Source organism: Vicia villosa, unplaced genomic scaffold, assembly GCF_029867415.1.
Source record: "Vicia villosa cultivar HV-30 ecotype Madison, WI unplaced genomic scaffold, Vvil1.0 ctg.002191F_1_1, whole genome shotgun sequence".
In the NCBI taxonomy this organism is placed as follows: domain Eukaryota; kingdom Viridiplantae; phylum Streptophyta; class Magnoliopsida; order Fabales; family Fabaceae; genus Vicia; species Vicia villosa.
Genome location: NW_026705863.1, coordinates 293029 through 305843, shown reverse-complemented (window position 1 = coordinate 305843; position 12815 = coordinate 293029). Strand labels below are relative to the sequence as shown.

At 38.4% G+C, this 12815-nt stretch overlaps 1 protein-coding gene across 1 annotated transcript; it reads left to right on the top strand.

The window, feature by feature from the left end:
* Positions 1-8266: 8266 nt before the first annotated feature.
* On the top strand, positions 8267-8842 carry LOC131638163 (uncharacterized). Its single transcript, XM_058908712.1, has 2 exons — positions 8267-8526; positions 8605-8842. Exons 1-2 carry the CDS (start codon positions 8267-8269, stop codon positions 8840-8842), a joined length of 498 nt encoding a protein of 165 aa, XP_058764695.1.
* The last annotated feature ends 3973 nt before the right edge of the window (positions 8843-12815 follow it).

Below are 12815 nucleotides of genomic sequence, written 5' to 3'. Positions count from 1 at the left end.
AAAACTTTGGAAGGGAATATCTCAAAATTTCAAGTACAAACTAAAAAAAACTTCTAACATCAAAGTTGTAGATTTTGATCCAATGAACAACTTTGTCAAATATGATTTTTTGGCTAGAAATCAACCATTGAAGAGATATGGAGCTCCAAAGTTGCTGCCTTCATAAAAACAAGCAAAAAACCCTAGTTTTCTTCAAACTTCAAGCTCATTTTTCACAAATTTCCCAATTGATTTTGAAGAAACTCCAAACTAATGAATTGAAGTACATGTTAAGGGCTTTCCAAATGGTGCTCAACCTTCTCTAAATTCATTTTGAGCTAAGAGATATGATTGATCAAAGTTAGGCATTTGAAGTGAAATTATAGGTCATGCCTAAGTTTGAAATTTGCAATTTTATGCAAGTGCTTACACTAAATGGTGCCTATAAACTTCAGAAACATTGCAAGGATAGGAGAGGATTGTTTGCATCATTGCACAAATATTGGAAGGGAATATTCCAAAACCAAAACATGTGATTATGTAATGATTGCATTTTGAGAATTTATGGCCAAGTGGTGATTCATCAAAGGAATCTTCTCCCAACCAATTAGAGCACATTTCTGCATCAAATTTGTCCCCTAAGATCAAGCAAAACCGATGGCTAGGGAGTGGTATCAAAGAACTCATCATTGCATATGGATCTTTCTCACATTTCTTCATAACCAAGAAACCAAGTTAACCTCATTAAGCAAAGCTCACTCTCTACAAACACATTGAACTCCTTGCCTATAAATAGAAGAGCATACCTCAGTAATTAAACACACCAAAGCAACAAAATTCTTGCTTACTCTCTTCTCTCTTCATACTTAGGTTTTTCAAAGGTTCTTTGGCAAGAAGACTCGGATTCTTCAAACCAAAGCTCTTCCTTTGAAAGTAAGTATTCATACATATCAAAGGAGGTATTTAGAGGTGATCCAAGCATCTTGAACAGATCTGTACGTGGAGAATCATCATCTTCACCTCTCACTTGGAGCCATATTAGTTGGGGTCGAGCAAGGAGTTCTGGGAAGTTTCAACCCAAGCTAAGCATCTCGACACCTTCCTAGGGGATCACTGAAGCTATCTAGATCATTGCAACAACTCTGTAGCACACTTTGATCAGAGCTCAATCTCCATTTTTGAGTTTATTATATGGTGGCGCCATTTTTCAAATTTCCCAGGTTTTAGTTTATTATATTTTGAATGGTTTGTGTTTAACCTACGAATTCATCGTAGTGTCCCAATGGTTACAGCGCGCGTCCATACTCTTGCCATGCCTTAGGTCTGGGGTTCGATCCCCCCCCCCCTCAAACCTTTTGTTCATTTTATTTTCCAAATCATTTTAATGCTTTGCTTTCACATATAATCACATGGGCTCCTTTGCTAATCAGTCCACGCGCGTGGCTCAGTTGGTAATAGTTTTGTTTGATAACCAAGAGGGCGTGAGTTCAACTCTTGGCAAGACCAAACCATATTTTTTTACCACTATTTTTCTTCCATTTTATTTACAACTTCACATAATTATTTCACCTATCAAATTAAATCATTTTTGCTTCATTTTTCACACACTTCTCATTTAATATATCTATTTTGAGGATATACCAAAAAATCATAAAAAATATATTATTTTAGTATGTTTTGATTAGGTTTAAAATCACATATTTTAAGTATGTTTTAATACTTTAAAAAATATAAATTTCACTTGATTTTCAAAACCTAATCTCTTGTAAATATTTTTGAGTTAAAACCCTATTCATTTAGGTCTTAGTAGGGTATAAGCTTTGTCATTACCCTAATTAAGTTGACTTTTGTCAAGAATTTAAACTGTTTTCAAATCTCTAATTAACCGGACGATCGAGGTTTTTCAGACAACAAAACTTTGTATCATTGCAAATCATTTTCAACTGTTTCTCATAAAACTGTAAATAAATCTTTGGGCCTCTAATAGAGTGTAAGTCCCAACACCTTTTTCTTTTCTTAGTTTGTTTTCAAAAACTGTATTTACAAAATCTTCTTTCTGTTTTCAAAACATTCTTCTGGTATTTGAAGGGCATTATTCCCGGTGAAACTCTTCAGATACCTATGTGACCTATGTCCATCTTCACTTCTTCTGTTTTCAAAAACCCTTAACTATTTATAATAAATATTCAACTGTTATCAATAAAATTGCTGGTAAGGCTTTGTACATACTTCTTCAAAGGCCTCCACTCCATCCAGATTAGGCTTTACAAGTTTTCAATTTACAGTCTTTATTTAAATTACTGTCAAATATAAACTATTTATATGTTGTTTAGAACTACGTCTGAGTATAAACCTTAGGACAGTTAAACTATATATATATTATAGGAATATGGCCTAGGATTGAGAATGTCTTCCCGGTGAAGGCTCTTTCCTAAATAGAGATCTGTAGTTCAAACCCTCAAGATGAATTATTCCCGGTGAAACATCTTGAAAAAAGCCTTAGAACCCAAATAGGATACATCCACCCAAGAGGAATTATTCCCGGTGAAACCTCTTACCCATTTGCTTAGAGCCAAAATAAGTTCGAAACCACATAGCTTTCTCTTGTGCTATAACAAGGACCCTCGATGACCCTCAATTAGCCTCCTCTTGGGCTTTGTACAAGGACCCACAGGCTTCTTAAAAGCATTCCCAGCTTCCTCTTGAGCTTGTATACAAGGACCCATCAGGTTTCTTATAAACATAGGAACAGGTCTTTAGTCACCTTTTAGCCTATCCTGGTGAGTCTCTTCTTTTCTTTAAACCAGACTTTAAACAAGCTAAGAATGTCTCAATCTCATATTGAGTCCACCCTTTGGAATGAGAGACATGGACAGTCTCTGTCACCCTTATCTTCATTAATTTTCCTTAGCAGAGTCTAGGTTCCTTATATGTCTATCCTCAGTCAGTGTCACCCTTAATCTTGAGCTTTAAACAAGAAGTCTTAATTAGATAATCTTTCTGCTATCATTCATAAATCCCTGGAAAGCGTTAGCTTCCAAAAATCAGTCTTTTAAATAGATAATTTCACCAGCTGAGTCAAAACCCCTGGAAAGGGTTAGCCTCCAAAAATTGAACTTTCAAAAGATAAATTCTCCAGTAGGGTAAAACCCCTGGAAAGGGTCAGCCTCCATTCATTCTTTAAAAAGATAATCTCATGAGTCTCAGTCAATAAAAGACATATTTTTCAATAAAGAGTCAGCCTCAATTCTGGGCTTTGTACAGAACACAAAAACTTCTTAGTTTAAGTCAATCCCCAGTAGAGTTATCTCCCAGAGTCAATAAAATAATAAATCAATCAAAAGCCTCAAGCTTGGGCCTCATTCAAGCTAGCTAAAAATCAAATCTTTGAAACAGTAGATAGACATAACTTATCTCTATAGCGAGATATTTCTCCTATCTCGCCACATTCAAACAAACAAACATTTCAATTTCAATTTCAATTTCAATTTCAAACATTCTCCCATTTAGGACTTTTGAAAGGCATGCTCTGAGGCAAACAAACCCAGACTTGTACACTTTCCCTAATTTGGATGAGAATCCTTCTTTCATTCAAGAGGCATGTGGTTGTCATACTTGATCAACCAAGTAGACTCCCTCTCTTAATGAAATGAATTCAGCTTTTCTGTCACTCTTTTAAATGTTTGTGGTGGAATAGTAGAAATACCTCTCTATAAAGATGATTTCATGTCTCTTTACTGTAAACAGAGATTTAATTCAAGCTTCAACCTTGAGCTTCAAGCAAGACACCAGAAACAATTAATTTCCCTAATTAGTTCTCCAAACTACAAAAAGCTCTGACTTCCATTAGGGATATGTAGGAATGAGGTTCACAAGGAATCTCAGCAAGCTAATAAAAAACCAAAAATAGTCAGTTTGTCCGTCTTCTTTTTAATTCAATTCAATTCCTTCTCCTAACACAAAGGAGAAACTTTCCCAATCAATAAGCAACAAACACAAACACATAGACACAGAGAAGGTTCCCGTAGAGTACTACGGATATATAGGGTGCTTAAACTCTTCCCTATGTATAACAAACCTCCCGGACTCCAGAATTTCTAATCTAGGTGAATCCCCACACTTAGCAAACTCCTAGGGTTTATTTGAGATCTTTTTCCCCTCTCCTACTCGTAGGATAATTAAAAAGTTTATGTGATATCGTAGGAAGAAGTGAAACAAAATTCATCCTGCCACGGGCACTTCCTCCTTCCAAATTCCGCGTGAAGGGTCTAGCGTGCCGTCCTCCCAAGTGAAACGGGGAGGTAAAGAAAACGACACCAAACCATTGTTAGTCAAGCTCAGCAACAAAATCTTCAGAGACCTCAACTTTAAAAGCCTCGACAACAGGCTCCTGAACAAAATCAACAACGAAGGTATCCACCTTTTGATCCCATTCTAATGACTTATATTGAACTTCTCCCTATGATGTTATAGAAGAATTTGGTCCAACTAAGGGATCCACCCCTCCTCCTGCCAATCCTCCATTCTGGTACAAGGCAGATGCTCATTGTGCTTTTCACAAGGGTGCTCCTGGTCACACTATGGAAAATGTTACCCTCTTATATGTGAAGTTCAAAAATTGGTCTGAAGTGGTATGCTCTCTTTCAGATATGTTAATCCTAATGTCCAAGCTAATCCATTATCGAATTATGGGGCTGTCAATGCTATACACACTCAATCTGACTATGAGCGTGTGCACGATGTTTGTGAATCAACTCGATCTTTGGTGAAAATGCACATTGTCTTTTGTGGACTTGACCATTTTTCTCCTCATGATTATAGTTCTTGTTCAATATGCTCAAACTCCATTCAAGGATGCACAACTGTGATTGATGATCTCTAGAAACTATTGGATAGGGGAATCATCAGTATAACAAGGAAGAAAATAAATGAAGAAGCTCACTCTATTAACATGGTCATGGTTGTCCTGGGCAATACCAAGTTTATGATGTACATCTGCTAAGATGTGACATAGTGCAAATGCACGCTACCTTGTGGAGAATGGGGGGCTTAACCCAACACAATTATGGTTCTTTGCCGAATTTGCTCCAGAAATCCACGAGGATGTGCACTAGTGAAAAAGGAATTCAAAGTCTCATGGATTGAGGACTCATCCAAATCCTCCGAGAGATAAATGAGAATAATGTTAATATGATTGGAGAATCCTCCAAGACAAAGTATGTAGCTGATGTTGGCACTGTGCACAGATCCTTGCCAATGATACACGAAACATGGGTCAGAAACTGATTAATTGACTTCAGCCACCTTAATTTCCCCACATGCCAGGAAAGCACGCGAGGTTGTGCTAGTGTGCAAGAAGACATTCAGACTCTAATGGGTCTAGGATTGCAGGATGAAGAAATCAAAGGAAGAAAGGGACACAATTACATTGAAGAAAAGATGACCTTTCGAGCACTTGATAGTATGATACGAGAAGTCCCTCGAAGGATTCCAAAACACAATCGTGACCTATATATATCAGCGAAATATGAAGACAACATTTTGACAGACGTACTGGTCGATACTGGCTCGTCTTTGAATATTATGCCATGGGGTACCCTGGCAAGTTTGTCCTACCAAGAGGCACCTTTTAGACCAAATGAGGTTAGTGTGATGATCTTTGAAGGATTTCTGCGCACTGTGATTGGAGAGATTGACCTACCTATCTACATCGGACCTCATGATTTTGACATTATTTTTCAGATAATGGATATTTGTCAAGCTTACAGCTGTTTGTTGGGAAGGCCTTGGATCCACAGTGTTCGGGCTGTCACTTCTACTCTCCACCAGATGTTGAAATTTGCTGTGAAAGACAAGCAGATAACTGTTTCTGGAGAACAAACTATGTTCGTCAATCAACTGTCTTCTATTCAAAACATCGAAGAAATTGAAGCTCAGTTTCAAGCCTTAGAAATTGTTAATCATGTGCACAAAAAGAGAGCTAATGCATCTATTTCATCCTGGAAAGATGCCCAAGAGGTGGTTGCCCAAGGATCATATGAAGGCTGGGGGCAAGTCATTGAGCTTCCCGCCAACAAGAACAAGAGTGATATAGGATTCGCATCTCAAAAGTCAAAGAGGAAGGAACCTGAATCTACAAGCTATAACAAGACTCTACATGAGACCTTTCAAAGTGTTGGCTACATCAATCCAGATAACCAAGACATAGCTGCTATCATTGAAGAAGTTCCAGAATGTTCAAGCTTCGTGACGTGTGGAGAGGCTAACTCTAACTGGACCTCCGTCAACACTTCTTCTGTTGTTCATGAGTCTAAGTAATTTTCTGTCTTTTTAAAATCCTTTCGCTCTGCCCAAGGCGAAAGAGTGTTGTGTCGGGATGTTTAAAATAATTCCTTTTGTTCTCCCCAAGACAAAAGTGAACTTGTGTAGGGCTTTGTTTCAAATCATTAATGAAAGAGCAATTTTTGCTTCCATTTTGTTTTATCGTTTATCTTTTTTAGAAAATGGTAACTCCTAAAAAACCAATAAAAACAATCAAAAATAGTTTTTCAAAATTTGCACATACACTCTTGCATTTTTTATCTGTTTCTAAAAATAAAACATAAATCATGTGCAAATTATCTCTTGATAAACCCATTGAAAAACAATGATCCTAGCCCCCTCCCAACTTTGAATACCCCGTATACGAAACTGAGGAAGAGAGTAGTGAAGAAATCCCTGAAGAGATCTCCCGTCTGCTCGAGCACGAGAAAAAGATCATTGAGCCGCACAAAGAGCCTTTGGAAGTAATTAACTTAGGTACTGAAGAAGATAAAAGAGAAGTGCGAATTGGGGAATTGTTAGAAACAAGCATCAAAGAGAGAATGGTTGAACTATTGAAAGAATATGTGGATGTCTTTGCTTGGAGCTATCAAGATATGCTTGGGTTGGATACCAATATTGCAAAGCACAGATTACCACTGAAACCAGAATGTCCGCCCGTCAAACAGAAGTTTAGAAGAACTCATCCGGATATGGCAGACAAAATCAAAGAAGAGGTTCAAAAGAAAATCAATGTCGGTTTCCTTGTCACATCAGAATATCCATAATGGTTGGCCAACATAATTCCTGTTCCCAAGAAGGATGGAAAAGTCAGAATGTGTGTTGATTATAGAGATTTGAACAGAGCTAGTCCAAAAGATGATTTCCCTTTACCACATATTGATATGCTGGTGGATAGCACTGCTAAGTTTAAAGTCTTCTCATTCATGGACGAATTTTTCAGGTTACAATCAGATCATGATGGCGCCGGAAGATATAGAGAAAATAACTTTTATCACACACTTGGGTATGTTTTGTTACCGTGTAATGCCATTTAGTTTGAAAAATGCTGGGGCAACTTATCAATGAGCCATGACGACTCTCTTCCATGATATGATTCACAAAGAAATTGAAGTTTATGTGGACGACATGATTGCCAAGTATGCATCAGAAGAAGAACATGTGGGGAACCTACTGAAGTTGTTCCAACGTTTGAGAAAGTATAAGCTTCGTCTAAATCCAAGCAAGTGCACATTTGGTGTCTGATCTAGAAAACTCTTGGGTTTCATCATCAGCCAAAGAGGTATTGAAGTTGATCCTGACAAGTCAAGGCTATTCAAGAAATGCCTCCACCAAGAACAGAGAAACAAGTTAGAGCATTTCTTGGACGGTTGAACTACATCTCCAGATTTATCTCTCACATGACTGCAACTTGTGGACCAATCTTCAAGCTTCTCCGCAAGGACCAAGAATGTAAATGGATAGAAGAATGCCAGAAAGCTTTTGATGATATCAAAGAAAACCTGTTGGAACCTCCAATTTTAAGCCCTCTAGTAGAAGGAAGACCATTGATAATGTATTTGACTGTGCTTGAAGACACTATGGGGTGTGTCCTGGGTCAGTAAGACGAGTATGGTCGAAAAGAGTATGCCATTTATTACTTGAGCAAAATGTATACCGACTGTGAAATAAGATATTCACTGCTCGAGAAAACTTGCTGCACTCTTGTATGGGCTGCTCGCCGACTAAGGCAGTACATGTTGACTTATACGACATATCTCATATCCAAAATGGATCCGATCAAATACTTATTTGAAAAGCCTGCTTTGAGTGGAAGAATTTCCCGCTGACAGATTTATTATCAGAGTACGATATCCAATATTGTACCCAAAAAGCTATCAAAGGAAGTGTTTTAGCCGATCATTTGGCTTAGTAACCCATTGACGATGATCAATCCTTGCAAGATGACTTCCCAGATGAAGAGATCATGTATTGGAAATCTAAAGATTATGAAGATCCTTTACCTGAAGAAGGGCCAGATCCTGAATCCCGATGGGGTCTGGTATTTGATGGAGCTGTTAATGCTTATGGTCGAGGAATTGGGGCATTAATTATCATGCCACAAGGATCTCACGTACCATTTACTTCAAGACTGACGTTTGACTGCCCCAACAATATGGCAGAATACGAAGCTTGTATCATAGGACTAGAGGAAGCCATTGATCTTAGAATCAAGATTCTCGATGTGTATGGAGATTCTGCTCTAGTTATTAATCAGATCAAAGGATAATGGGAAACTCGTCATACTGGCTTAATTCCTTACAGAGATTATGCCCGAAGACTGTTGACCTTCTTCAACAAAGTTGAGTTCCATCACATACCTCGTGAGGAAAATCAAATGGAAGATGCATTAGCCACTTTGGCTTCCATGTATCAAGTGAAGTTTCCAAATGAAGCTCCTCAAATTACAATCATGCGCCTGGATAGGCCGGCTCATGTATTCGCTGTTGAAATTATCACGGATGACAAGCCGTGGTTTCATGACATCAAAATCTTCCTATAGAAACAAGAGTACCCCCTTGGGGCGTCTAGCAAAGACAGAAGAACTTGGAGAATATTTTCTGGTAATTTCTTCCTGACTGGAAATGTGCTCTACAAGAGAAACTTTGACATGGTATTGCTTAGATGCGTGGATAGACACGAAGCAAGCCTGTTAATGCAAGAAATCCATGAAGGATCTTTCGGCACTCACGCCAAGGGACATGCAATGACAAGAAAGATATTAAGAGCAGGTTACTATTGGATCACAATGGAATCTGACTGCTACAAATATGTGAAGAAGTGCCACAAATTCCAGATCTATGCTGATAAGATCCATGTGCCTCCAACGCTTCTCAATGTCATCTCTTCTTCATGGCCATTCTCCATGTGGAGAATTGACATGATTTGTATGATTGAACCAAAGGCTTCAAATGGACATCGTTTCATCTTGGTCGCCACTAATTATTTCACCAAATGGGTCGAAGCTGTTTGTTACGCCAATGTTACTCGACAAGTGGTAGTAAGATTTATCAAGAACAATCTCATCTGTCGCTATGGCGTACCCAACAGAATCATTACTGATAATGGTTCCAACCTAAACAACAAGATGATGAAAGAACTGTGTGATGAGTTCAAGATTGAGCATCACAACTCCTCTCCCTACCGGCCAAAGATGAATGGAGCATTAGAAGCAACTAACAAGAATATTAAGAAGATTATCCAGAAAATGGTTGTGACTTACAAAGACTGGCATGAAATGCTCCCTCTTGCTCTGCATGGGTACCGTACTACAATCCGTACATCAACTGGGGCAACACCTTTTTCCTTGGTATATGGCATGGAAGTTGTGCTCCCTATAGAGGTTGAAATTCCATCCATGAGAATCCTAATGGAAGCCAAGTTATCAGAAGCTGAATGGTGTCAAGCTAGATATGATCAGTTGAATCTTATTGAAGAGAAAAGAATGACCGCCTTGTGTCACGGTCAGCTTTACCAAGAAAGAATGAAGAGAGCCTTTGACAAGAAAGTCAGACCTCGAAGATTCAGGGAAGGTGATCTCATACTCAAGAAGATATTACCTCTTCAACTAGATCCTAGGGGCAAATGGACTCCTAATTATGAAGGCCTATATGTCGTCAAAAGAGCCTTCTTAGGTGGTGCTTTGACTCTTAGGACTATGGATGGTGAAGAATTCCCACGTCATGTGAATTCCGATATGGTCAAGAAATACTTAGCCTAAAGAAAAAGAAAAAGAAAAGCTCGCTAAGTTGAAAACCTGAAAGGGTGACTTAGGCAAAAATGAGCGTCTCGATGGACTGAAAAACCTGAAAGGCCGGTCCAGGAAAAAATTAGAGACAAACAAAAAGGAAATAATAATCCTAATGTATTGAAAACTTGCAAAGGCAATCCATGAAAAAATTAGGGAATATGGCAAGTAACCACATCCGATATAACCTGACCATCTTGAAGACATTTTCTGAACACTCTCATCCAACGTCAGCGTACGCTTGATATTCAAAGTTGTTAGGGAGAATAATGATCATTGTATTTCAGTGTACTGATCAGTGGTTTTCACACATATATTTTCCGTTGTTTTTAAGTATCTTCAAGTTATTTTATTTAGTGTGTGATGTTATTATTCGTCATTTTATGCTTTGGTTGTGTGTTTTAATGTTTTCAGGCTCATATGGATAAATCGGAATAAATCAGTGCAAAACTCGGAGTTTCGAGGAAGTTTAGAAAGCATGATTCAGGAGGCCTGACACGGGTGGCCGTGTTGCTCAACATGGGCCGTGTCAGGAAGAGCACTGGGAGCGAAGCATGGAAAGAAGGAAAAATAGTGGTGCAACACGGGTGCCCGTGTTGCTCAACACGGCCCGTGTTTCTAAGTCTGGGACCAAAGAAGAAAAAGAAAAATGACAGGGGACCAACACGGGTGCCCGTGTTGCTTAACACACCCCGTGTTGGGTTTGACGCTGATTTCAGTGATTTTTGTGATTTTGTTCAGTGGTTTGCCTGCAAGGGTGTTTTTGGGATTTCCAACCAACTTAAGTGAGTCTGCACTATTTAGGAGGGTTTTCAAGATGAATTAGGGATCTTTTTGCCACACGAAGAATTGGAGGATTGAGAAAAGAAGCCTATGCAATTGGAGAAGGACAGAGAACTCTCATGAGCGGAAGCCATTGAAGATCAAAGTTCATCATCTCTATTGTAATGTCTTTATTTGATATCTTTGTAATTTCTTTGGATGATATGAGTAGCTAAACCCCCCAATGCTAGGGGGTGTCCCTGATTAACATTTGTGATGATTTTGAATTCCGAATTTCAATAACATATTTCTCTTTCATGTTCAATTTAATGGTATAAGGTTTTTAATGCTTTCCTCGTCGGACCAACTGGATTGATTTATGACTGACAATTAGGATTGACCTCCATTGTTAGTGTTTTTATACCATTATACTATAGTAGATATCACCTAGGACTAGGGATACCCTATAGTAACCAGATTGTTCTTGATTATAATAATACTTGATTTGATCACTAATTTCGAAGGACTTTGGGATTAGGATTTCAATGTTCAAAGGTTTGCCCACTAAGGCCTTAGGAGCAAATACCCTTAAGAACCGGTAATTGATAAGTTGAATTTTGTTAAAGAAACAAGGGTTCAGAATTGCTACATGTTAATGCACACACCTACCCTGGCATGTTACTCATATTTGGCCAAATCAACCTTTTTAAGTTTATTTGCAATTTAATTCGTAATCATAAAAACCAAAACCCCCAAGGCTTTTTGTTTAATTGAATTCCTACTAACTCTATAATATCACGCAGTCCTTGAGATCGATATTCGGGGAATTTTCCCTTTATTACTACAGAGGCAAAATAGTACACTTGCTATTTTACCGATCAAGTTTTTGGCGTCGTTGTCGGGGACTGCCGAAGATTATAGAGTTTTTAGAGTTATTTCAATTAGAATTTTGTTGCTCTACGACTAAAATTTTATTTTCTGAAAAAAAATATATATATATATATATATTTTATTTTATTTTTGTTCCTCATTCTAATAATTGTCTAATCTGTTTATGCGAGGTAAGGCCTCAGCAGAATTTCTTTTTGACGCAGAAATTGAAAGGACTGTTCACGCAAGGCGCAGACAAGCTCGTCAAGCTAAACTGGAATCAGAGGAAGAAGTGATTACCGTTCATTCTGGTTCAGACACCGAAAGTGAAGAAGAGATCATGGGCGAGGTACCACCACCAGAGAGACTTCTCGGAGACTATGGTGCTAGAAACACACCGGGAGGAAGACTAACTATTGTCAACCAACCGGTGAATGTTAATTTTCAATTGCATCCAAGCACCATCACTCAACTCGAAAGAAAGCCTTTCACCAGAAAGGTTAATGAAGATGCAAACAAGCACTTACAGAGGTTTCTGACAATGAGTACGACTTTAAAAATCGAAGGTCATACAGAAGAGGCCAAGAAGCTGAGAATGTTCCCATTCACCTTGGCAGAAGAAGCAGAAGAGTGGTTTTATTCCCTTCCAACGGGTAGCATTACATCATGGGAAGAGATGGAAAAAGCTTTCTTAAATGAGTATTTTCCTGCATCTGTATTTATAAGGAAGAGGTATGGCATCCTGAACTTCAAACAGAAGGAAGGTGAGCCCTTTGGAGATGCATACAAAAGATTCAAAAGAATTCTAGTAGCATGTCCCACTCACAATATGGACAAGACCGAACAGATGCAAGTATTTTTCAATGGGCTCAGAATGAAAACGAAACAGTTAATTGATACAGCAGCTGGAGGCTCGACAAATTTCACAACAGCCTCAGGCATCATCAAAATCATTGAAGCAATAGCTCCAAATGAGCATTTGGAATTGTATGACAGGTGTGCTAGCAAACCGGAAGGAATCATTGATCTCAAGCTGGAGACTTCTAAAATGCAGGTTGAAGATGCGATAGCCGCAGAAGTTGAAAAGAAATTGAAG

Coding starts and splice junctions, on each gene's coding strand:
- LOC131638163 (XM_058908712.1), top strand. CDS start 8,267: ATGTATTGGAAATCTAAAGATTATGAAGATCCTTTACCTGAAGAAGGG. Junction 8,527..8,604: donor AGAATCAAGATTCTCGATGT/GTATGGAGATTC, acceptor AATTCCTTACAG/AGATTATGCCCGAAGACTGT.